The sequence below is a fragment of the Parasteatoda tepidariorum genome, chromosome 6 (genome assembly GCF_982258835.1).
Source record: "Parasteatoda tepidariorum strain Cologne lab strain chromosome 6, Ptep-v5.0, whole genome shotgun sequence".
NCBI lineage: Eukaryota > Metazoa > Arthropoda > Arachnida > Araneae > Theridiidae > Parasteatoda > Parasteatoda tepidariorum.
The window spans coordinates 104,763,197-104,791,072 of record NC_141760.1 but is presented as its reverse complement, the minus strand read 5'-3'; the positions used below and the strand labels follow the sequence as shown (position 1 = coordinate 104,791,072).

At 35.0% G+C, this 27,876-nt stretch overlaps 1 protein-coding gene across 1 annotated transcript in view; it reads right to left on the bottom strand.

Annotated features, from left to right (window-relative positions):
• Positions 1 to 27,876, bottom strand: part of LOC107448499 (follistatin-related protein 5) — a 51,464-nt gene that overhangs the window by 3,821 nt on the left and 19,767 nt on the right. The window contains exons 6-14 of the mRNA XM_087166329.1: positions 19,395 to 19,610; positions 17,066 to 17,232; positions 15,357 to 15,483; positions 13,907 to 14,065; positions 11,621 to 11,752; positions 7,142 to 7,404; positions 4,587 to 4,772; positions 4,330 to 4,510; positions 3,020 to 3,226 (exon numbers count right to left, since the gene is read on the bottom strand). Of these exons, the coding sequence (XP_087022455.1) occupies positions 3,020 to 3,226; positions 4,330 to 4,510; positions 4,587 to 4,772; positions 7,142 to 7,404; positions 11,621 to 11,752; positions 13,907 to 14,065; positions 15,357 to 15,483; positions 17,066 to 17,232; positions 19,395 to 19,610 (1,638 nt within the window). The remainder of the gene's footprint in view (positions 1 to 3,019; positions 3,227 to 4,329; positions 4,511 to 4,586; positions 4,773 to 7,141; positions 7,405 to 11,620; positions 11,753 to 13,906; positions 14,066 to 15,356; positions 15,484 to 17,065; positions 17,233 to 19,394; positions 19,611 to 27,876) is intronic.

Here is a 27,876-nt window from a genome sequence, read left to right as displayed (position 1 = left end):
TTTCTCGCGTTATGAAAAGCACTCTTGATCGTCTCCAACAAGAAATGTGTACACCATTAAGTGACCTTAATTTCAAATTTGGATTTCTACTAGACGTTGAAAATTTATTAAACAAGGATAACGACCTTGAAAATTTTTTTTAAAAATCTGGGTGAATTTTATAATACAGATTTCAATGTAATAGAACTTTTTATCAAAATATGTGACAGCAAAATGTTACTCCGCAGTAGAAAAGAAATTAAACCTAAAATTCCATTAGAATTTCTTACTTTTATAATCAATCTCGAATGGAGAAGATGTTTTTCCAAATCTGAGAGCGGCATTTCAAATACTCCTGACTATCTCAGTATCAATTGCTAGCTGCGAACGTTCATTCAGCAAATTAAAATTAATTTTGACAGATCGCCTAAGTGACCTAGCATTTTTAAGTGTGGAAAAAGAAAAATTTTAAATGAACAATTTTGATGATATTATTGATACATTTGCTTCATCAAAAGCACGGAAAATTTAGAGATAGTAATTAGTTTTATTAATGTATTATAATCATATGATTATTAAACATATGTATCCCCTTAGAGATAATAAATATTTACTTTTTTATTGTTTTAAAACTGCGTGTTTTTAAAATATTTCTTTATAAATATGTAAAATAAATAATAGGTATCTTTTGAACTAATTCTAGATGATCATATACATTTCAAAATCTAGTCTTGTTCTCTCAACTACATTTTGTGTCTCAAATTTAAAGCCTAGCTTGAGTCTATGATTTTATTTATTTTACTTTATTTATTTATTAATTTGTGAGTATATTTTGCATATAATATTATATGGTTTTTGAATGGGGGGCGCTAAAAGGGTATTGTGCCCCGGGCGCGAGTTAAGCTTGCTACGCCACTGAGAATGTACTACGTTATTTTTCCTTTTCTTAATATTTTTCGAGTTTAATTGTTAAAAATATTGTTTAGAAATTCCATGACGCTTTCTTTTAGAACTATGTTTAATGTAGTTTTCAGTTCCATATAGTTTCCTAACTTAAAAGATTTTAATCTATATGAAAATCAAGACAGAAACTAACGTACTTCCTTCTTCCATGACTCTCCACACGCTAATGGTGAAAGCATGCGAAGTGTTGCCATAGGTAGAGAGTTCTGCTCTACGCCACCTGTAACCCAATTTCGATCGCAATTTTAAAATTTCAACGATTCTTACTTTAAGTACTATGTTTTAAGAAGTTTTGAGTTTCACGCGGTTTCCGAGCTTAAAAAGTGTCATCAATAATAAAGAAACAATAAAAAATGAGATATTTCCTTAACGGTAAAGTTGAAGCTTTTTTGCCAAGGAAATAAAGAAGTCATCGTTTAAGTGTCTGACACTTGAGGCAAAGTTATTATTTTAAACTATATGTACCATCTTCCGTAAAGAATCATCTAAGACTTTACAATGGACAAATAACTTATGTTTTATTAAAAGTTATTAAACTTTTTTTTAAAAGAACATCGCAAATTTGGCAGCATAGACAAAAATTTTAAAAATCCATGAACAATTCTAAATTTTAGGAATAAGGGAAGATAAAGAAAGGAGAAGGAGTAGATAAAGAAATTTTTTCTCAAGAATGGGTGTCATTAAAATTTAAGATGCATAACATCGTTAAACACCAGAAAACTTCAGCCCTCCGAGCCCAAGCTATTTATAGACCTAATGCAGCAAAATTACCCACAATACAGCAGAATACTGCGTATGGTGGAAATGATGTTTTCTCTGTCTGGGAGTACTGCAGCAGTTGAAAGAGGCTTTTCATCAATGAACTTACAAAAAAAAAAAAAAAAAAACGCATTACATACTGGTCTTAAACAAGAAGCGTTAAACGCAATTATGAACGTCTACCTAAATGGAAAACCCTATTCAGATTTCTGTGCAGAAACCTCGGTAAATCATTGGCTTGATAGCGGAACTGGCAAACGTCATATTTGATTCATTTAAAAAACGCAGTACCCTCGGATAAACTGACATTCCAGATAACTTTGCCTTTGTCATTTAAATTATTTCAAAAAAGAAATAAATTATTTCATAAAAGAAATTCTAGGTTACTATTAATAACCTAGTATTTCTTTTATTACTGTATAATGTATTTGTAATCCTAGTTACTACTAATTCATTGCACAATATATATAAATGTTTGTAATAAATAATAGAAAATTATATTTTTATTTATTTAGAACAGGGTTTCTTAATCTGTGGTTCATGAACCCCTAAGGGGTCCATGAGTTATATTTTGGGGGTCCGCTGACTGCTCCTAATTTTTAAAACGTTTGGAAGCCTACCCATTGCTTGTAAAGCGAGCTATGGCAGCTATAATTCCGTTTGCTACAGTGTATCTTTGCGAAGCGGGATTTTCCACACTTGTGGGAATAAAAACATAACATCGAAATCGATTGAATGCTGCTTTGTCGAAAACCATCCCCTAATTCAATTTATTAATTAAGGAAAAGCAGCAGCAACCTTCACATTAAAAATTTTAATTTTAAAAATTTTGTATACTATTAAAATAATAAAATTAAATGTTTTCTAATAATTGATGTTTTTTGCAATTATTTTTTTCACAGGGGGGTGATCCGCGACTTCTTAAAAATTTTTAAAAGGGGTCCATTACATCAAAAAGGTTAAGAAACACTGATTTGGAAGCTACAGGTTAGTTTCAAAGGAGGACGGGTAAAATTCCTGAGTTTTTTCGAGCCCTGGTTGGTTCATAATAAAAATTTTCTGTATATTTTTGTTATTTGCCGAAATGGGGGAGGTTAAATTTTTCAAATTTAGTAGAGATGTACTCATTCTTCTTGGCGGGATTGGTTCCCTTTATAGAAAGTTTATCATTTTCACTAAACTGTGGCTTTTCTACATAGAATGTCATTTTCAAAATAATCATAGATAGCCATGTACCCACAGCAGTAATGAAAATAGCAAGAAAAAAGTGACTTTGAAAAATAGCCTTAATGAACAGAACGTGAAAATATAACCGTACCGTCCTCCGTGATTTCTTGAGCTACTATGAGAACACTGTGGTCATCTGCTTTTAAGGTGACAACTTTTCTGGAATCTGGAGAGACATATGGTTTTCCGAACAGCGTTGTTCCGTGCACCATCACAGTGTCTGTCAGGTAGTCCAGCACAATCTGACCCGTTGGCCTTCCCGTCACTGGCTCCAGACATTCCAGTATCACCAATCCACCTGTGAAAGATTTCATGCAAATAATAATTTTTTAGACTTGGATAAAAGTTTCAGTCTTTTTAAAAACAATAAAATTTATCTCCGTGTTTATAAAACGGTTTCCTAAATTATCCGCGGAGTCTTCCGAAATTATTTGTGTCCCGTAGTGGACTGATCGTTAAAGAGTCGGTTCCCAGCAGATCACCGAAGTCAAGCATCACTGACTGCGGTTAGTGTGTGGGTGGGAGACCACTTAGATCAGCCTGCCATGGGACCGAGGGAGGTACGTATTTAGTCCTCGTTAAACTGTTCTATCGCAACATGTTAGACTTCGCGCACAGGTCGTCGGGCTACCGAATTGGAGGTGCCATTCCTTCTGCAGAGGATCAAAATTGGGATGGCATGTCTTCGGATCACCCTCAGGGATGTTTCCCAGACCGTCGCCAATAGCCCATTGTGCAGCTTAAGTGCGACGTAAATGAACTACAACGAAATTATTTGTTGTTTGTTTTGTTGAAAGATAGATTGAAAGAGCGTGCTTTTTTGAAAACACTACAAGTATAATAACGAGCCGCAATGGCTCAGGGGATAGAGCGTTCGCCTTCCAATGAGGTGAACTGGGTTCGAATCCCAGTCTATACGAATTCCACATCCGGCTTGCACCAACCACAGTGCTAACGTGAAATATCCTCAGTGGTAGACGGATCATGGGTTAGAGTCCCCTTGCCGTCAGGCTAACCGTGGGAGATTCTCGTGGTCTTCCTCTCCACGTAACGTAAATGCAAGTTAGCTCCATCAAAAAGTCCTCTACGAAGGCAAATTTCTCCCAATACTCAATCCAAGAGTTCTCTTGTCTTCTGGATTGGATTCAAAATGACAAGGCTACGGAGTTGAACATTAGTAGTCGTAAACCCATAAAATTGGGTCTGCTGTTCAACGACGGTTATAAAATAAAAATAAAAAGTATAATAACATTAGATGGGGCGTTTTTTCATACTTAGGCTTAAAAATCAATCGGAAATAGTAACCCGGAAGTCTTACGATGAATTTTAACCTCTAGCGCAATCTGCTTTATTCGGTCAACCATCCATATTTTATTTTTACCAAATAGAAAAGGGACATACCAAAGGAGGCGAAATCGGCTGACTTGGGGGCGCAGTTGTAAGGGGTGAGATCCACTGTCTTGAGATACTTCATACCCTGAAGGTCGAGTTTGTACATGCCTCTTTGGTTGGTATGCACTACATATCCGTACTTCCATCCGTGACCTAGATCTTGGTTGGGAGGGATGAAGAGCCCGCTCACCTAATGAGAAATTCATTTTTAGTCATTATAATCACAAGAAATATTGAATACGAGTAAAAAAGAAGAAGAAAGGCACCAGATCAAAGTGTCCATCCACAGGCTCGGGGTGAACAGTGTGGTGTTTCTTTTTCTGGCTGGCATCTCGGATTATTTGAATGGTCTTGGTTCCCCTGTCTTCTGTCTTCCTCCAGCACAAAACCCAGACTTGATCCAGATTTGGAACATAGTGAAGCTCAACGGGAAACTTATCTGTTACCACAACCTGTTCAAACGAAACATATTATTGCGTGTTGCCATTCTACGATGCTTTTATTTACACTATCCGGCCAAAAGTATCCGGACATCCTGTTGTTATGGGGACTTTTCTCAGTGCAGCCACCGAGAAACATCCTCATAACAACATGAACTCTGAACATGATCCCCATAACAACATAAAACATGAACTCTGTATGAGGACAATCTGGACAATGCTGCTGTTAAACCTTGTATAACATTAACGCAAGAAAATGCTTTGGACTGATTTTAAAAGGAACAGTCAACACCCACAGAGGCGCCACCTTGCCCCAATAAACACACCCACTCTATACGTCACAAAGATAAACTATACTTTTCCTCCTCAGCGGCACCTTTAAGCTGAGTTATCTACAGATTCCTTCTATGAAAGATGGCATCACCTTTTGTAGATCCAAGAGTCTTCCTTTTTTCCCTGAGTGAAGAAATTATTCTGTTGGTGTGAGCGTGACCTGATGCACAGTTATGTGCTTTAAAGGGTACATCTTTAAGATGCATAGAGTTTGGAAATTTTGTTCTTGAATATAATCTGTGCGTAATTCATATTCATCCATTTGTATTATTTATATATAAGGATTTATAGAGTGTTAATATAATAGTTTGAAATATTGTGGAGTTTTGTTATATCCATAGTGTGACTTAAACTTCGTAAAAATGTATTTTTATACGTGCTAATAAAGAACAATGTGAGTTTTTTTTCTAATCTGTAATTATTTTTTTATCAGTCTCATGTTTTTACCCTTAATTTTCCGTCCATTCCCAATCAGCATTTCCAGATAATATTTATTCATGTTTTTAATAATTTCTTTATTATCTTAAAATATTTTGTAACAACTCGAAATTTAGTACTTTCACTATACCAGTAATTTTAGTTAATGTTTTATATCCTTCCAACAAGATGTTTTAGTTTTTGTATTTAATTCATTCATAAATTATTTTTACTTTTTACCACATTTTTTTTAAAAATTCTAACACTTATAAGTTAAAAACAACAACGATAATAGCTGCACTCCCAACTCTATGACAATATTTCGGGGAAAGAACATTTCGCTTCCAGCAGAATAACTGCTCCATTCACACTTTGAGGCTTGTACAGTGGTTTTGACGAAATGGGTGCTCAAACACTGGACTGGCCTTCTCAAATCCCCGATCCCATAGAACACCTTTGGGACGAATTAGAGCGCAGATGACATAGCCAGCCAAATCCTCACCGTAAGCACTCACTTCGATCCCATAGAACACCTTTGGGACGAATTAGAGAGCAGATGATATAGCCAGCCAAATCCTCACCGTAAGCACTCACTTCGATCCCATAGAACACCTTTGGGACAAATTAGAGCGCAGATTGCATACCGTTAGCACTCACTTCGATCCCATAGAACACCTTTGGGACGAATTAGAGAGCAGAAGATATAGCCAGCCAAATCCTCACCGTAAGCACTCACTTCGATCCCATAGAACACCTTTGGGACGAATTAGAGCGCAGATGACATAGCCAGCCAAATCCTCACCGTAAGCACTCACTTCGATCCCATAGAACACCTTTGGGACGAATTAGAGAGCAGATGATATAGCCAGCCAAATACTCACCGTAAGCACTCACTTCGATCCCATAGAACACCTTTGGGACGAATTAGAGAGCAGATGATATAGCCAGCCAAATCCTCACCGTAAGCACTCACTTCGATCCCATAGAACACCTTTGCGACGAATTAGAGAGCAGATGACATAGCCAGCCAAATCCTCACCGTAAGCACTCACTTCGATCCCATAGAACACCTTTGCGACAAATTAGAGCGCAGATTGCATAACCAGCCAAATCCTTACCGTAAGCACTCACTTTGATCCCATAGAACACCTTTGGGACGAATTAGAGCGCAGATTGCATAGCCAGCCAAATCCTCACTGTAAGCACTCACTTCAATCCCATAGAACACCTTTGGGACGAATTAGAGCGCAGATTGCATAGCCAATCCTCACCGTAAGCACTCACTTCAGCTGTAATGGAAGTCAATTCCTATCAAAAACTGGTGTAAAAGTCTTCCCAGACGCGTACATCAACGCAAAAGGGGGACCAAAATCATTAATATGTGCCTTTGAACGCTCTAAGTCCATCCCACTGGGTGTCCAAATACTTTTGACCAGATAGTGTATCCATTTCCTAAATTAAACACATAATCTGAAGCGTTAAGATATCACTCGATTAAAAAATATATACATAAAAAATGTATACATATATACATGAATGTTAAAACTCATCAGAGTTATAACACGGTGGATAAGAAGAAAGCTAAGGTTATAACCCATTGGGTTTAAAGAGAAGATGTTGTGGGAACTTACGTCGACCACTACCATCTGTATCTTGGATATAATAAGTATTCTGTCTTTGTTGGGTTGAGATGCGTATACGTATCTGTCAGCAACATTGATAGCCGCTCCCCACGAACAATTGAGACCGCGGTCACCGCATACATATTCTTGGGTACCCGGTATGACGTCAGTGCTTTGAATCTGGTGGTAGAGTCGGCAATTGTCCGGCTCATACACAGATACTCCCCAGTCATGGAAGGCAAAGAACCTGTGCCCTGCTGTGTGGGGCATGGCTGCAAAAGAACAAAATGAAACCGCAATTAAAGAATTTCAGCATCAGAATCTAGGCACAATTATAGAGGTTCACAATTAATATTTGAATAAGAGGATTTCTCCACTCTCCGCACTTTCTGCCTTTCCGGTATCATGGTTTCGAGAAATCTTGCTTTTCTGCAATACACTTTCTCCAATATACATTCTTAGAGATTTATCAGTAAAAATAGTTCAAAATATTTTTAAATTGTTATTTTACCATATGGAAACAAAACAGTTAACAAACCATAAATAAGATGTAATCAAACTGATTACTGTGAGAAAAACCGTTTATCAACTGCTTTCACCTAATACTATTAAACAAGCAGAATTTTATCGTACCAACTAATCTCTCCTAGTGAAGTCATTTATATCTTTGCAGCAACGTGCATATTATAGTCGAGAGGGCTTATCTGTTAGTCTCATGACCGACAGAACAGGGGTTCGAGTCCCTAGGTTGACACCACAATATTTCCTCCATCTCCTTCAAGACATGGAGAGTTTCCCACTAATTTGTCTCCCCCACTAATTTGTTTGTCCATTGCCCATCACCTAAAGAAAAGCTTAGCTCCTATGTCCAGTTAAATTTCTTTTTCACGGTTTTGAAACCATGATAGTAGTCAATGGTAAAATAACAGTATAGATTTATACTCATGATTTTATATGTGGGTCATTCTCACGAAAACTATCATTTTTCAGTTCATAAAATCCCAAAAAAGTAAAGTGAATAAAAAGCTCTGAAACTTTTTATATTAATAGAAATATGTAATGGCATTATAAAGAAAGTATATATCCTATAAATTATACTTAATATTTAAATTAGTTAATTTTTTAAATAATTAATTTATAATTAATTAATTTATAATAATTAATTAATTAATTTAATAAATAAATAAATTAATTTAATAAATTAATTTATTAATTTTCTAATTTATTTTTCAAATTAATTAATAAGTAAATTAATTATTTTCACTATTTAAAAAGTGAGGGAATGACACTAATAGTGAGGGAATGATATTTTATTTTAATACATGTTTTTATCTAAGTTACATCTACCTTAAGTTTGAAAATGATAACATACTAAGTATATCTAATATTTATTATAATTTAGTCTTATATATTTAATAGTTTTTACAGGTTTGGGAAATAAAATTGGCTTTCACGATTGAACAAAAAAAAATTTATAACCTTGAATCATTCCCTCACTTCAGCGTCATTCCCTCACTTTATACACTAGTGAGGGAATGACGAATTCAATAAAATTTAAAAATAACAGTTAGGCCTAATTAATTTCTGAAGTCAATCACATACAATTATATTCATACAAGAAAGCAACATATAATTATCCACTTTCTCGATGAAGTTGTATTTTATTTTACTCTAAAAAATGACATGAGGGAATGACAAATGTAAAAAATTTTACCTGGTTTGATTCATTCAAATTTATTGCACAGGAAAGCTTCTTTAAGTTGAAGATGGAAACTTACTGCAATTTTGTTCTATGATGCCAGTTGTTAACTTCTGAAGTTTTTATTAAAATATTTTTATTCTAAGATGATTGCAGGGGATAAGAACATTGTTGTGAGGGAATGACGCGAAACACTGGGGACAAAGTTTAAAATAGTGCTGTGTCAATATTTTTATCAGAAATTAAATTTAAAATTGATTTTCTGAATTCTATATTTCAGTATTCTGAAATAAAAAACACGAATTTGTAAAAAAAAAAAATTTATTTCAGAAACAATTTTTTTCTTTTTTCAAATCAGCAGTGGGGACAAGTGAGGGAATGACATATTGGTATATTTTAATTACCTAAAATAAATAAAAAATAAAAATTGATAACTTTATTTTTATTCTTTTGTTAGCTTGCATTCTGAAGGACACTTTCCCTGAATTTTTTTTTTCGGAAGCTGTAAAACAAACATAAAATATACTGGGGACATGAAAATGACTGTTTTTGTGAGAATGAACCATATATATATATATATACTTGTTGTAAACGGTTTCAAAACCGTAAATGTGGAAAATTTTTTTTACCTTAAACTTAATGGTTAATCGGGTGGACACACAGCTGCTGGTTATTTTCTATAATTTTAGACTGAAACTTTTAATGGTGTAGTGCAACATTTTAATGAAGCGTTCCACTAAAGAGAAGAAGACGAAACCATGGTAATTGAGTGGTAACCCTGGTAATTTTCCCAAACCATGGTAATTGAGTGGGAAAAAGTGTGGAGAGCTGGAAAATCGTGTAATCTTCATATGCCTATTCAAATTTACGAAGAGTTAGGGAAAAAAGAACTGATTAAAGTTAATAAGTTTATTAGACAAGAGGGCATGGAACTATCTTTTAAGTTTCCTCCTCGTTTAATTTGGATGGTTTTAATCCCCGCTTTACTTTTACCGACCTCAATAGGTCTCAGGTTTGTCACTAAAATATGTACTCATACATTGAATACTTTTTTTAAAATAAAGATTCTAAGCATGCATACATAATATAATGCACTGTATTTCAGTGCGGATTGTTCACGAAAGGAAATAATGTGTCGGCTTTTGAATGAGTCAGGAACTGTAGAACCAATATTGGTGGCATAAAAAATTACATAATCTTGTTAAAAACATTACATTAACGGCTATATCGATCATAAGAGTACTAGTTTTAGATATTCCATGCTAACTATTTTTATTTGACAAACAAACCATGATTTTTAGTAAGCGATTTCTTCATTTATCTCATCGGCGTGAAAATAGAATATATCTTTCAATCTTTTGTATGATTTCGAAATGTTGTTCACTACTAATATATTGATTGTTTACTTTTTTTCACCCCGTGCGAAGAGCGGGTATTCAGCTAGTGCAAAATAAATATGTTATAATATAAAAAAATAAGCATTTTGCAAACTGCGTTTTTCAAGTGTACTACGAAAGAATAAATTATTCTGTCAGACCAAAATCGAAAATCGTTTTTCTTCTCTGAAAAGAACATGTTGGCTACTAATTTTTATCATCTCTCAATATTCTTTGTTTTTTTTGGGGTTTTTTTTTTAAGTAAGGACCGTTTTAAAATAAAAATCAAACGAAAGAAAATTTTCAAGAAGCAAATTTATATGCAGATTCTACACACGTTTCTCTTTTTTGTTTCAGCATAGTTGACAAGTTTGTTTAAACACTTATTATACCTGACAACTCGATTTAGAATACCCTCTTCATATAAATTTTCCTCCTGCTCCGTTAGCCAAGAGGTCCTGGCCGTTTTTACGTATTCACTGTAGTGATTGCCGCCAAAATGATGTTTGAAATGTTGGAAAAGATGAAAATCACTCAACGCAAGGTCTGGGCTGTTGGGAGGGGTGGTCCAAAATTTCCCAACCGAAAGTGTAAGCTGGGATCAGCTGAGATCTGAGCTGCGGAGAGAGTCATTGTCATAGAGTAGCAAAATTCCCTGTCAGCATGGCTGGGAATTTTGCTACTTCACAAATCGTAACTTCACAAATCTGTCAGTGAATGTATGATGCAGACGGCTATTTTTACCGACAAAAAACGAATCACTGATCGTATCTCGTGATTGGCAGGTTACTTGTTTAATTTAAGCATTTTAAAGACACAGAACTGATCGTACAATTTACCTACACAGCTGCAACTGAGCACAGTTGTTCCCAAGGAATACCGAGACACGACACAAACACTTGCTGCGACTCACGCGCCGCCTATTAATGTACACGACAAAAACTTACTTAGAAACAACCCTCGTAAAAATATTTGTTTACTGTTGTTGTTGTTGTTGTTGACGCATGCCTGTTTAGGCAGAGGGGGTGCGATTGTTCTTGTTTTCCAGTGGCGCCATCTATGGCCAAGAATTCGACTTCGGCCACACCATACGTCAACCCCGTTTATAGGGCGGACACTTTCGTTCATCCACAGATCGTATTTTTGACCTGAATCATAGAACGATCGATTTCCAATCCAGTACCCCCAGAGATATTGATTTGTTACGGGAACATGGAGGACTTTTGCGACTCGACAGATTTAACGTGCATCAGTCACTTTACTACACGTCTTCGGTCGGCGGGGTTCGAACCCACAAACTCTCGGACATGGGTCCAGTGCCCTACCGACCAGGCTATCCCGGCCCCAATTTGTTTACTAACCGTTATTATTAATACAAAAAGATTATCATTCATTTAAGAAAAATTGTAATACTTGTCGTCGGTTGATCCTGTACTACTAAAGAGCTAATGTCTCTGGATACTCCTGCAGGATTGCTGGCAACACACATGTAAGCGCCCGTGTCACTGTAAGTGATCTTTCCAACAACCAATGCCGTACTGTTGCCTGAAAAGAAAAAGTCTTAGTATAAATCAATGAATATTTAAGTGAGGACAAACAAAACCCAGGAAACAGAGAGAATAGAAAACACCCCAACCAATTAAACTGGTTTTAACTTCCTTCCTCAGGACGGTAATTTTCTATACACGTTATCATTGAATGTGTTTAATTTTTCTTCTTCATTTTTAAGAGAATTTATCAAGGGACATGATTATTTCTTTTCTAGAACAAGCTTTGAACAGCTGAACTATTTTTAAGTTTACTACTGTCAACCCAAGTTGATTGTTTTCCGTTGATGGACTATCAATAATTCTATCATGAACCATTATATTTTTTAATGGTAACCAACATAAGTAACCATCACTCCAATGTAGGAACTCGGACTGATTTATGATGGTTCAACATAAAAAAAAGTAAATTGTTTTTATGATATATTCCTGATAACTGACAAGAATTTCCATGATAAAGTCATGGAAATGTACAATGGGAACCATCATGGACTGTTGGTTCATGAGTATCAAACTTTTCCTTAAATTAAATCATCATAGTATTAAAGTACCATTTTCCAACATTTGGATAGAATGATGGTTCATGGAATAATGGAAGTTTCTTGGCATATCAGATACCATCAAGAACGCGTAATTGAAAATGTTGGATGATGGTGACTATCAAATGATGTTGAACCATCACAAATAGCACTGAAAAACATAAACCTTTTTTGATTGGGCCATCAAGAATTTTGACTCGGAAATATTCAACTCCGTAGCCTTTTAATTTTGAACAAAATTCAGAAAACTCAGAAACTCCTGAATCAAACAGTGGGACAAACTAGCTTTCACGTAGAATTTATAGATAGAACAAACCCACATTTGTGTTACGTGGAGAGGAAAACCACAAAGTCCTACCAGATTCGTTTAGTGGTCGTACAAATATTTTAATAGCATATGGAAGAAGTTTGGAATGATGACGATGCTTACTAAAGGCAAATACTCTTTATCAGGGCAAACAATAGTTAAAAATAAAAGTAAAAATTAGCTACGCAGATAAGGGATTTCGACATCATCAAAAATAAGCTAATAAAATATACAGCTTACAACTGCCCGGGATGATATAACTTGTCAAAATAAGCAACAGTTACAGTACAATGCGGGGTCGCAAAGCAAGGGACCTCAAGTCAAAATTCTTGATGGTCTCATCAAATAATTTTGATGGTTTATGTAGGTTTCATTGCGATTCATGTTAGTCCAACATCATTTGATGGTCTCCATCATCCAACATTTACCATTATGCTTTCATGTTTTTGATATGCCAACAAACTTTCATCATCAGCTACTTTAATACATTATAATGGTTAACCATCATGAGAATTTTGATTCTCATGGACCAACAATCGATGATTATCCATGATGGCTCATGAGGGTTCCAACTATACGTGTCCATGATGGTTTAATGGGAATTCTTGTTGGCTCTCAGGAATAAACCATCAATAAAAATTTTTTTATGTTGGCCCATCATAAATCAGTCCAAATTCCTACATTGCGGTGATGGTGGTTCATGATCATTCCAACATTTGATTTTTGAAAACTATGATGGAAGTTTCTCATGGTTCAACGTGAACAAACCATCAAAACAAGTTGCTATTCTTATGTTGGAACATCATAAATCAGTCCGAATTCCTACATCGGGGAGATGGTTACTTAGGTTGGTTACCATAAAAAATATAATGGTTCATGATGGAATTATTGATAGTTACCATCGTGATTATGTTGGTCCATCAATGGAAAACCATCAAACATTTTCGCTTTGAATGAGTGTCATAGAAAAAGGATAAGTGTCACCAAATATGCAGCGATATTCGAAAAAGGTGCTAAAGAATCGTACATGCGGCAGTTAGGGAATTACCAGATATCTTACAAGCTCTGCATCATTCTGTACGACGCCTGTGTAGCCTGTGTTGGTGATTATTCATTTCAGCATTTGTAGTAAAGTTTTTAATAGCGTAGATGTGTCTTTATCTAGATAGCAACCTTACTGCATTCTCCATTTTTACCAAGCAGGTTGCTGGTGCTCCTTTTCTTTCCGATCCCCACATTAAGTGAAGAAAGCTTCCAGTACCGAGTATTAGCTTTTTAAATTGATAGATTCGAGTTGAATACTTACCGATGATGGTGTACTTCTCGGAACCCATTTTTAATTCCTCATCATTCTTCAGCCAGTACACTCTGGGTTGAGGGACTCCAATCACGTGACACTCCATTTCTGCCAATTCACCGGGAGCCCTCGACTGAAGTTTTGGTACGACATGTACTTCTGGTAGAGCTAAAACAGAGAGCATCAATATAAGAAGTAAATGTAGTTTGTCTGCGGTAAGAACTCCCCCAGTTTGAGGCAGTCTGCTGCTATGGAAACAAGAATAGCGCATTTCGGGGAGGGCTAACGCAATAGACAGAAGAAAAAGATTCCCTTTCTCTCGTCGACCCCGGCCAAAACCTGCCCTAATCAATGACCCCCACACCCCTACTTGAAATAGTTATACCTCGTTATAATAGTCACCCCCACGGGTGCAGACGAATGCCTAGGGGAGTTCTAGGGGACAAACTGTAGGCGTCACTGATTTTTATCATCCTAGGACGAGCATTCATTTTTGTCACCCGTGCACGATGAACTGTTATCAATTTTTGTGTGGACTTCAACAAGTTCACAATAAGCACTTTAGACATTGTATATGGAATGTAAGGCTGGATGGCTATAAACAGTACTATATATATAGATAAAGGATTTTTCAATTTTTTTTGCTCCCTTACACTATTGCCTCGATATTTTTTGCTTTGGCTACATTAATACAATATTGGAAAGCACTTCTTTTTGCAGATATAATCGGGTGAGCTGATGAATAGATTATATCTTTTCATTATTTTGTTTTCCGGCTTTTTTTATGCTTTTTTAAGTAAAATTATAAAAAATGTATATTTTATTTTTATATATTATTTTCTTTTCTTTTCATTAATCTTTATTACATTATTTTCCCTGTTTTCTCCATGTTTTTAACTTATTTTAATAGTTCTATATAAGAGCAGCTTATGCCCAATAAATATAACTTATTATTTTCTTATTTTTCCAAATTAATTTTCTCTGTTTTCCTCTTTTTTCTTTTTATCCTTTTTGTCTTTATTGATATATATAAGTTCAAAATAAAGATAAAACGGATTAATCGTTAACTTTTTTGCGGATATATTCGTGTGGGCTGATGAAAAGATTATATCTTTTATTTTACGGATTTTTTAAAAAAATTTTATCCCCCCCCCCAGTTGTTTGTTATTTCTTTTTATTATTATTTTTCTTCCCCCCTTTTTTCATATGTACGTAACTTTCCTTTGTTTAATCTTCTCCATTTTGAACTTATCTAATGAGTTCTGTTTACTTGTAGCTTATGCGCAATAAATGAAACTTATTGTTTTTATTAATTTTCTTCGTATTTTTTTTGTATATATATATATATATATATATATATATATATATATATATATATATATATATATATATATATATATATATATATATATATATATATATATATATATATATATATATATATATATATAAATCTTACTTTGTACATGTAGTATATGAGTCTGCGTGATGTCTTTATTTCTCTGGGCGTGGCAGGTGTAGTTTCCTGCATGCACCAACTGGACGTTGGTCAAGTAGAGGGAACCGTCCACAAATACCTGCGAAACCTGCAAAGAAAGAGAACGGATTCATCTCATTCATCTTTTCAAGGTCTATTTTTTTAACATTTGAAAGTACGCTGATGTGTTTCATTTTAGGTAACACTTAACATCGTTTCTAATCATTGTTTAAAGGTATATGATAGTGGTCAAAATCTTTTTTCAATCAATTATATTTATAAAAAAATAAAAAAAATTTAAAGTGCACGAGTTAAGAAGATGGGACCCGTACATTATTTAGAAACTAATAATCACAAATCGCTCAAAGGTTAATTTTACATTTAGTCTGTATGCATGTGCTACATAACTATGCTCCAACGACCATTCGTCACAGCGACAATTCATTATGCACAAATTGTAGTGAGACAATCCGTCGTGAACACAATTCATTTCAGAGACAATTCCTCGTGAGCATAATTCGTCGCAAAGGCAATTCATCAAATTCACAAATCGTTGCAAGTACAAACCGTCGTGAGCGCAATTCGTCGTAGCGATAATATGCTCCAACGACAATTCATAGTGCGCAATTTGTTGTGAGACAATTCGTCGTGAACACGTGTTACAGAGACGCGTGTGCATCGTGAGCACAATTCGCCGCAAAGGCAATTCGTCATATTCACAATTTGTTGAAAGTGCAACTCGTCGTGAGCACAATTCTTCGTAGCGATAATTTGTCGTGAGCACAATTTCCTACGGTTTTAATGAAATGTACCTTAGTCTAGTAATTATAGCAATTCTTCGGAAAAATTAATACTAAATGTATTTTTTTCAGCAAAAAGCTTTGTTAAGTCTTTTTAAATGATACCTGAAAACTCCCTTAATCTCATCTGAACGCTTCTCCTTTTTTTTCTGAGCGAAATGGGGGTGATTTGAGGGCGAGGAATGAATTTCTTTCAAATATTCAAGTGAGGCATTATTTCCGATTTATTTTTACGCTGCATTGAATAAATCCTCCCTGGTAGACGGATCATGGGTTAGAGCCCTCTTGCCGTCAAGCTAACCGTGTGAGTTATTCGTGGTTTTCCTTTCCATGCAACGCAAATGCGGGTTAGTTCCTTTAAAAAATCCTCCACGAAGGCAAAATTCTCCCAATACTTGATCTAGGTGTTTTCTTGTCTTCTGGATTGTGTTCAAAATTACAAGGCTACGGAGTAGAACATTAGTAGTCGTAAACTCAAAAAGCCGGGTCGGCTGTTTAACGACGGTTATAAAAATAAAATAAAATAAAAAAATCGTGTCAGTTATAAAAAATGACAAGAACGCCCTTAATATTATGAAAATATTCTGCTTTTAAGTCAATTTTCTTTTTAAAAAAATAGAGACTAAGGAAAAAGTTCAGATGTTAAAATTGCAAAAATGCCACTAAGGTTTCTAAAAATTGTACACAAACAAATAAATATATATTTTTTGAGAAACTTAAAACCTATTTATTATATTTTGTTGAAGTTCTCTACTTTTAATAATGGAATACAGAATTTGATGATTCATTCTATTAAAAAAATTTTCTTTAAATATTTATTCATTTGTTAATTTTCCTAAAAAAAAGTTGGCAATGGAAGTGGTTAATGCAAATGAGAGGTATTTTAATTACTTTTATCTCCTCGTCGTTAAGCACTGATAGATCCATGTCATTTCGTCTCCAAATAATTGGAGGCGGTGGAGTTCCCGTGACGTCACACTTCACTTCCACGTTATCCCCCACTCTGGCTGTCACGTGATTTACCTCCAGAGCTTTATCCAGAGAAACCACAGACACACCTGGAAATTTTTTTAAGGAAAAAGGAAAAGTAATTGTATTAAAATACTTTTGCAACACTATCTCATGCTCACTTATGAGGCTGTTATAAATGATGTTACACTTTTTTTCCTTATTTTAACGCCTCTGTCATAAATATTCATCAAATTCCCCTTGTCACATGTCATGCTACAATACATAAGCTTACGCATTTCGAAAACAAAGTGCTAACAAAAATATAATAATTTGAAATTATAACAATATAAAGAATATAATATTTATAAATAAAATACATGAACATAACAAATGAAATAACATCGACATATCACAAACAGCCATCAAAGGTAAAGCTCAACAAATAAGCAGTATGGAGAAGGAAACATAAAAGCTTTTTTTTAAATCCCCGCATGCAAAGGTTTTATTTTTAAGGAACTAAAAATCTTGGCTTTCGCCAATTCGACAATTTTAAACACTCTTTTAGTTTGCAGACCTATAAGATTTAAAAATGTCTTCTTCGGAATTCGTTTTTGGTCCTCAATCATCATTAGTCTATAGTGGTAGTATGTAGTAGTAGTATAAAGTAGTGGTAATACATACTATAATAGTGGTAGTTACTCCCCTGCCAGAATTTTATCTATGATAGAATTCAAGGAACGAATACCACTAGTTAATTTATGCTATTTATTTATTATATTTCGCTCATTCTTTCTTTTTTTTCTTTACTTATTGGCCTGGAGAATTTTATTTACTACACCGGATTTTTGAGAGCTATTTTGTGAGCAAATCAACTGCTCAATGTAGACCGCCCATCGATGTTGGGGATTTCATATCACGTCCTGGTCACCAATATGAAGAAAGGAGTTACCAATAATGCTAACTGAAGTCAATCATGAGGTACCTTTTGATAGATGAACTTAAGCGCTTCTTCGTGAATTTTATAAATTTTGTTTTCGTGTAAAATTTAGTAAATTTCGGCCGAGTGTTTCTTGTTGAAAGGGTTTCATAATTTTAGGAATTGATATTTTTCAGTTTATTATTCGAATCGCTCCATTGAGCGTCGATCTGGGAATGATGATCCGAAGTGTTCACTACACTATTATTATCACTCGAAACCACCCAACCGAGCCTGGATTTTATCGGCTCTTAAACTAACATTATATAAGAGTGGATTCCAAAAGCCACTATGCAATTTGAGCCAGCCCGCGCACTGGTCCATGCCATGGAGGAGAAAGCTTGAACCACTAGAATATATTTTCAGATGACTCTAGCAGCAAAATAACTTGGGCCCTCATTGGACCAATATTCACGAATCTTGGCTCAATAACTGTTCAAAAAGCCATTATTTTCCCAATATTAGCCCTAAATAGAACAGGCCGATTTACCCGATATTTTGATATTTTAACTCCACTTTACAACCAATATCGGCCCTATATAGAATTATCAGATTCACCCGATATTTTATATTCATTAATCAGCCAATATAGGCCCTATATTGGTCCCATAACGGCCGATATTGCCCCTATATAGGACCGATATTTAAAAATCTAGGCATCCCAATATTGATTTCTTGGTGCATGTGCAAGTAGGACCCATATTGAGCCAATATTGAGCTCAACTGGGGCCAAGGTAAAATTGTTGCTAGGGTAATCGTTAATAACCCGAAGAAACCTTTGCATGCCAGGTTTTCGTTTAAATACACTAGAAGGGAAGCTTTATAATTCTTTCGATTTGATGCATAATGTGCTAAATTTTACTAGTGTTCTCACCTATACAAACAATATATTCAGTTCTTTAAAAATGTATGGATTTAACAAAATTAAAATTATTTTAAAAGTTTAAATTGGTATAAAAAGTGTCTCAACATCAATAATAGATACATGATAAGCCCGCTAAAATGTGCATTGTCATGAACGCACCAATTGTGCTAAATATGATATCGCGGTATATTTGCACAAATGCACCGATCCGCCATTGGTCTTACAATTTTTTAACGCAATGTATAAACGATGTGGTGAGGAAAAAAAATCTTGATCCATATGTGTATAAAAAAGAAAACCTCTATAAAACTAACATTCTCTGGAGATATTTGCCAATCAATAACAGTATGGTAAATTTTATGAACATATGCGTACAAACAAAACAAAGGGAAGCTAAAAAAGCCGCCAAGGGAATGACGCCAACTTACTGTATAACTTACTAAAAGCCAGGTAAAACTCATTTATGTTGAGCCGGCCATCCTTATCGACGTCATCGAAGAGTAACATGTCGGCCAGTATGCAAGAGGTGGACAACTGTCCCAAATGATCTCTCTCTGCAGCTTGCCACAGTTCCTCTGCCTCCAGCTGACCGTTGTTGTTCTGGTCATAGTGGGAAAACATTATGCTCACCAAATATTCATTGCCTGTTGGAAAACACCATTACTGTGATCCTTTATATAATAATTCATTTTTGGAAATCTTTTTATACAATTATTATTACAATTATAATGTGATTTTTTTTTACGTTTCTCCTTATTAATGGAGAAATAGTACTATTTCTCCATTAATTTTCCGTTTCAATACCTAACTTTTTTTTTTAATTTCAATTACTGTTAATTTTAAATTATTTAGTTTTTAAAGATTCATGCTTAAAAAGCATAACTATAAACAAAAGAAACAATGTGGTTTCAAATAATATTAGACAAGCAATAATTGTTACGTCACTCTCATAAGATGACGTCATTCATTTAAAGTGTAAATATTAACTAAAACGATTTTTTAGCCTGTGTATATATGAAAAGTGTGAGTGGCAACAGAAAGAATGTAGTGCTAGATGTGTTCTACGAAAATAAAATGGTTGCTTTTGTAAATATGTGTACGCAGGTATTTCTTGTAAATTTAAGTTATTTCATCGCTGGATAGATCGGGTAGATTTATCGGAAGCACGAAACATTGTGGTGACCCGGATTTTAAAGGTTAGTTTTCTTTTGCAATATTAATTGGCGACTGCAATTATGGATTCTCTTATCGCCAAACGAACTCCTGTTCGTGGAACATTTACAAAACGTTATAATCAGTTATTGGCGATGTGTAAGGAGAATAAAAGTACTCGTGAAGATATTGAAATTAAATTTTCCTCTTTTGAACGTATTGCAAACGATTTGGCATTATTAGATGAAGAAATATATAAATTATTAGTTGACGCCAAATCAGAAAACTTATCTGAAGAATACGATAAAATTGAAGAGTACAAGGAAAAAACCGATGCAATTCGTATTAAAGTTAAAATATATTTGGAAAAATTTCTCACATTTCCCGAAACCGCTTTGTCTGTGGCGGCTGAAAAGACAAAATTAAAGCTTCCCAAAATAGAATTAGTTAAATTTAGTGGGGAAGTCAAGGATTGGTTAAGTTTTTGGAGCCAATTTAGTCGAATCCATGATGATGAAGGTATGAGTGATGAGGACAAATTCCAATATCTCATTCAATGCATGGTTGTCGGAAGTAGAGCAAGGGAAATTGTGGACAGTTATCCGCCGTCTGCTGATAATTATGCCAAAGTGGTAGAAAGTTTAAAAACGAGATTTGGGCGGGAAGAACTTCTCGTCGAATATTACGTAAGAGAATTATTAAATTTAGTGGTGAAAAATGTAATGAACACAAAAGCAAAGATGAACATAATGCAACTTTACGATAAATTGGAGTCATATCTGCGTTCACTGGAGTCTATTAGCGTAACAAAAGAGAAATACGCAGCAATGTTGTTTCCGCTTGTGGAATCATGTATTCCAGAGGATTTATTAAGAGTGTGGCTGAGAAATCCTGTAATTACTAAGGAAAATGATTCAAGTGATTCCTATGGCAATAAATTATCGCAGTTATTAACATTTTTAAGAGCCGAAGTCGAAGGCGAAGAACGTATTTCTATGGCGAAAACTGGCTTTAAAAATAATGACTCTTCGCATCGTAAAAGAGACAAAGATTTCGAAATATCAACTCCTGCTTTTACTGCAAATGATTTGCTCTCTGAGAATAAGCCAATAGCACCACATTTTAAACGCAACTGCATTTTTTGCGGGAAGCAACATAGTTCAGAAAATTGTTTTAAAGGAAAGAATTTATCATTAGCTGAGAAACAGGAAATAATAAAGAAACACAAAGCCTGTTTTTTATGTCTGAAGGTGGGACATCGCTCGAAACACTGCAGGGCTAATATTCGATGTATTGTTTGTAACAAAAGACATTGGCCTGTAATGTGCCCAGACTTGAGCCAAATAAATCAGACACCGGCTGTGGACACATCAGCTGAAGAAAATACTACTCTGTCGAATCAAAGCCAACCTGAAGTCTTATTGCAAACCCTTATGGTAGTTATTGAAGCCAATGGACGACGGAAAACTGTTAGAGCACTATGTGATACAGGATCTCAACGGTCGTACATCCTGAAATCAACAATAAATGAAATGGGATGGAAGACCAACAAATATGAAACTTTAACACACGTAGTCTTTGGTGGAGCTAGTTCCAGAAAAGAACATAAAAAATACACATTGTGGATAAGAAATATGAAGAAAAATAACAAGTTCGAAATTCAAGTTTTAGACCAACAGGTAATATGTGGATGTATTCCAAGTTTGAAAAATGGTTCTTGGTTAGCTGAATTACGAAGTAAAGGAATCCATATCTCTGATGTAGGTAAAGATTCTCAACAAATCGAACTTTTGATAGGAGCGGATTATATTGGAAAACTATACACTGGTCAAACCATGCAATTAAAGTGCGGACTGGTAGCGATGGAAACGTACCTTGGTTGGACTGTAATGGGAAAAACAAACCATACTTGTAGTTCCACTGGGCTTATCTCAACATCACTTTTCATTCAAAATACTTCGGTTACTGACTTATGGGAATTGGAAACAATTGGTATATCTGATCCTTGCGAGACAATTACTTCAGAAGAATACGATGCTCTTGCAACGGAACACTTTTCTAGAAATGTCAAAATAAACCCAGATGGTCGATATGAAATTAGTCTTCCTTGGGTGAAAGATGTAAACGATATGCTCAGTAACAGAGATATTGCGGGCAGAAGATTGAAAACGATGACAACTAAACTTATCAAGGATAACCGTTTGGATAGTTATAATGCAGTTTTTGGAGAATGGATAAAAGAAGGTTTCATCGAAGAATCAAACGAAGGCACCGGCCATTATCTTCCTCATAGAGGAGTTTTCAAGTCCAATTCCACCACGAATGTCAGACCAGTTTTTGACGCTTCTTGTAAAACAAGAGATAACTTATCGTTAAATGACTACCTGATGAAAGGACCAAATTTGTTAAAAATGATCCCTACCTTACTAATAAAATTTCGAGAAAAGAAAATTGGAGTTATATCAGATATAAAGAAGGCTTTTCTCCAAATATCCGTAAATGAAGACGATAGAAAATATTTAAAATTTCTGTGGTGGGAGGAAAAGGAAGCGAAAACAGCTTTTTGCTGGGAGCTGTTATTCAACATCATTTGAACAAGTATGAATCCTCCAATTTCCAAGATGTGGCTATGAAGTTGAAAAAATCCTTCTACGTTGACAACTGTGTCACGTCTGTGGATTCTGAACAAGAGTTAAAAGAGTTCATTCAAGGTTCGACAGACTTAATGGCTGCAGCGAAATTCGAACTGCGAGGTTGGGAGTTTACAGAGAAAGAAAACTTAACTGAAAAATTTGAACCGTCACCTGTGTTGGGTCTTCTGTGGGACAGATCAGAAGACGTATTGTTTTGTGACACTCGAACTATTATAGATCCTCCAGAAATTATCACCAGAAGAGTAATATTATCTTTTGCTAATCGAGTGTTTGATCCAATCGGATTTACTTGTCCAATTATGTTATATCCGAAGATTTTATTACAAACAAGTTGGCAATCAAAATTAGGTTGGGATTCAAAAGTTTCCGAGGATATAAAAAAGAAATTTCTCAAATGGTTGGAAGATCTGAATATACTGCATACAGTGAAAATTCCCCGTCACGCTATTTTGAGAAATAGTAGCTTAAGTCTTCATGTATTTTGCGACGCTAGTGGTCTGTCATATGCAGCTGTTATTTTCATAAGATGTGAGACACCATATCAAACAACAGTACAATTGTTACTTGCTAAATCAAGAATAGCACCTTTAAAAAGAATATCTATTCCCAGACTTGAACTTCTAAGCTGTTGCATTGGTACTCGTCTAGCAGATTTCGTTAAGAAAAGCTTGGAAATCGAAAATGTCAAGATTCATTATTGGTCCGATTCTACAACTGCTTTACAATGGATCCAGAAAGATGAGCCATGGAGTGTGTTTGTCAGAAATAGAGTTAAAGAAATCCGTGCTCTTTCATCAGGAAATTGGCGACACGTTCCCGGTCACTCTAATCCAGCCGATCTACCATCACGCGGCTGCTCGGTAACAAAATTATTGAGTTCAAGGTGGTGGGAAGGTCCTTCCTGGTTGAAATTACCTGAAAACACATGGCCTCTATCTGAATATAAAATTGATGAAGACGTTATCAACAAGGAAAAGGAAAAAAGAACAACCATACTCGTAAGTAAAAATTTGCTTGGAACAAACCAGTTTTTTTCTTATTTTTCAAGCTACACAAAAAATGTCAGAATGGTTGGATGGATTCTAAGATTCCTTGAAAATTGCAAACTGTCTGAAAAAGATAGGAAAAAAGGTGGACTAACTCTGGCTGAAATAGAAAATGCAGAAATCAAACTTATAAAAGTTATACAAAATGAAGCCTTTACAGCAGATTATATAAAAAGCTTAAAATCATTGAATGTCTTCAAAGATGAAAAAGGTATATATAGAATTAAAACAAAATTGACAGAGAGAAATGATACCGAGAATTTTAGATTACCTATTTTGCTTCCAGAAAAACTTGTATTGGTTGATATGCTAATCAAAGAGAAGCATTTGAAATGTTTACATGCTGGACTGCAAATTTTACTGTCCAATTTAAGAGAAAATTATTGGATTATTAATGGACGTCGAGCAGTTCGTCGCATCCTCAAGACCTGTGTTAGATGCAAACGATATAATGCACGAAGTATAAAAACTGTTCCCGTAGGTTTACCTGAAGACAGAGTTAAAGAAGCTTCTGTTTTTGAAGTGGTCGGGATAGATCTTGCCGGACCTCTTCATTTAAAGGAAGGTGTGAAAAGTTGGATTGTCATCTACACATGTGCCGTTTATCGATCAATGCATCTCGAACTTGTGCTGTCACTTTCAACTAAGGCGTTCCTTTTAAGTTTACGAAGATTCATTGCTCGCCGAGGAAGACCTTACATCGTCTATTGTGACAACGGGAGTAATTTTATAGGAGCTGAGAATCTACTTCAGTCCTTAGATTGGAAGTCAATTGAAGCTGAAACATCCGTATACAAAATAGAATGGAAATTTAATCCACCATCTGCTCCCTGGTGGGGAGGCTTTTGGGAGATTATGGTGAAATTGGTAAAAAATATTCTTCGAAAAATTTTGGGAAAAGCATGCCTTTCATACGAAGAAATGATTAGTGTTCTGTGTGACTGCGAGTCCGTTATCAATTCAAGACCTCTCACATACCTCTCAGAAGATCTGGATGACTTAATACCTCTTTCTCCGTCCATGTTTTTACAAGAGATCTCGACGGTGGGAGTACCTGATTTAGATCAGCTGGATACAATAGATCTTAAAAAACGCTATAGGTATCAACAGACGTTAAGAGAACAGTTGAGAAAAAGATTTCGCCGCGAATACCTAGCGACACTCCTTCAACCGCGCAAGAAGAATAACTATTATGATCTAAAGGTTGGCGAGATTGTGTTAATCGAAGATGACTTAAAGAAAAGATTACACTAGCCGATGGCTAAAGTTATTGCCGTCTATCCGGGAAAAGATAAAAGGATACGCGTGGCTCGACTTAAAACAGCACATACCGAGTTTTTGAGGCCAGTGCAGCGGATTTATCCGCTGGAAATACGTTCGACACCAAATGAAGGTTCAACTCCAATCGCAAGCGCAACTTCAAATGAAGGTGACAAGCATAAAAATTTCCAAAGTACCTTACGAAACATCGTTACCACAAGAAGCGGCCGAACGGTTAAGATTCCATCAAGATATTTGGACACATAATTTTAAATTTATATTAGATTTTTTGTTATTTTGATTATTGAAATACGCATAATCAAAAGGTGGGAGTGTTACGTCACTCTCATAAGATGACGTCATTCATTTAAAGTGTAAATATTAACTAAAATGATTTTTTAGCCTGTGTATATATGAAAAGTGTGAGTGGCAACAGAAAGAATGTAGTGCTAGATGTGTTCTACGAAAATAAAATGGTTGCTTTTGTAAATATGTGTACGCAGGTATTTCTTGTAAATTTAAGTTATTTCATCGCTGGATAGATCGGGTAGATTTATCGGAAGCACGAAACAATAATAATATTAGTGACGCAATCTGCCAATGCTATTATGTTCATTCTGATCATTGAGTTCATCTGAGATACGGAATAAATAATAGTTAACGATAAAGAAAGTGCAAAACTATCCTTTTTATTAATTTTTTCAATGAAAGCTATAAGCTAGCAAATATAATTGAAGTAATCTTTAAAATAATTGATAGGAAGAAAATCGTCTGCAGCAGCCTCATTTTTATCAATGGCGAGTTTTATGGAGAAAAAAAAAGCATTCAGACGAGAAATATAATAAAGTTAAAAAGCGGGGGGAGAGAAAAACTAATAATATCCGAGAAAATATGCCATCAGCCATCCTGGATATTAATATGGCTTTCTGAATATTTCCCAATATTAAAGATGCGTTCATGGTACAAGCATAGGATATTGAGGAAAAGTTGAGGATGTTTTTTAACAAGCCATTTGCTCTAATTTTTTTCTTTTTTTAAATTCTTGCTGTCGGCTGAACTCTTAAAAATGCAGAAAATGGACAACTTAAGGAATGTTTTTTCCCTTTCATGACCGAAATCAAATAAGTAGGGTGACTAGCCGGTGTTAATAGGATCTTTGTAATAAATAAAAATAAAACTAATTACGAAACTTTTCAATGATAAATACGGCGTGGGGATTTGATTATCGTCCATGTCAACATTCATCGATTTGAAGATGATTCTATTAAGTATAAAGTCAACATGTTTTATATACTAGTGAATCGGTATTTAATATTTATAGTGGTAGTTACGTCATACAGGAAGTTTCAATTTTAAATGCATTATATTTGTTTGAACAAAGATTCTTTTTTTTAAATTCTACCACGTCTAATGTGCGTAGAATAGAGCAGGTTGTCACAGATCTCGTTTCAAGGTTAAAAGGCTTACAGGTAAACCGTATTGCAAACCTTTCTAGGATTACATTAAACGGTTTTTGCTGAGTGAAAATAAACCTTATTTTGCTATCTGGGTTTGTGGTTTATTTTGTTGAAATGCAAATTGAAAAAAAGGCGTTATATTGTAAACAATAAAAGCATAATAATATTTGATGTCGCTCTTTTTCAAACTTAAGGTCTGGTTTCTTAGGACAAGCGCCTTATCTGGGCGTCAGCGGGACGTCAACGTCCCGCTGACGCCAACAAAATACTGGTTTGTTAGCTCAAGGCCTGGTTTCTTAGGACTAGCGCCTTATCTGGGCGTCAGCGGAAAGTTGACGTAGAGCTGACGACAAAAAAATACTTTTTTGTTAACTTAGCGTGAGCAGTCGGTTCAACGCAGACATTATCTCTCATTGCGCATGCGTTAATAACGTAAACAAATACTTATTTTGAATTTGTATTGATTTTGTGATTGTCGACCAGTGTTTTAGAGAACAAATAATGACTTTGTCCAAGGAAAAAACCCATTATAGCTGAGCTAAATGAAGAGTGCTATGTTTAATGAAGAAGCTATGTTTAATGTCAAAATCAAAATCTTGGCTGATTTCAATGTGCTGTTGGATGTTGTCCGCCATTGCTTATGTGGTTGACGTCACGTTGTAATCCAACTGCAGTTGAGTTGGACGGCAATTGTAGTTCAAGATGAGCGTTCGATGACGTCGAGCGTCCAGCTGACGGCGTCCTGTCCTAAGAAACCAGGCCTTTAGACGTAAAAACCGATCGGAAATAGTAACCCGAAAGTCTTATGACGAATTTTAATTCCTATATAGCGTCATCTGCGCTTAGCTTTAAACGTTCATTAACCAACCATTAACTTATCTACAGTCCCTAGCAAAATTATTAGACGCACTGTAAGATTCTATGTGGAATCTTAGTTTTTAGGTGATACTCTACAACTTTAGAGTTTTTAAACAACTGAAACCGGATTACACTAGCTTATGTTCGTGTGTCAATGGATTAACATTGTAATGCAATACGTTAAAAATAAATACAAATAGGAAGTATATAAAAAAATCTCCTGAATAAAAACCCATTACATATATGTTTAAATATAAACATCTATATTATATAAAACGCTAATACGTACGTATGTATGTATGTATCAATAAAACCGATGATATTTCTTTTCTCGCGCTGGCAACAGTTTTCATTTTTAATTGATTGGATTCGGCGCGCAAGAGCACGTAGTGAGCAACCAGATAACAATAACCAGAGTGAGCATTATCAGGTTGTTCAATTCAGATTCATGCACTAAAAACATGACACTATTTAATTTAAACT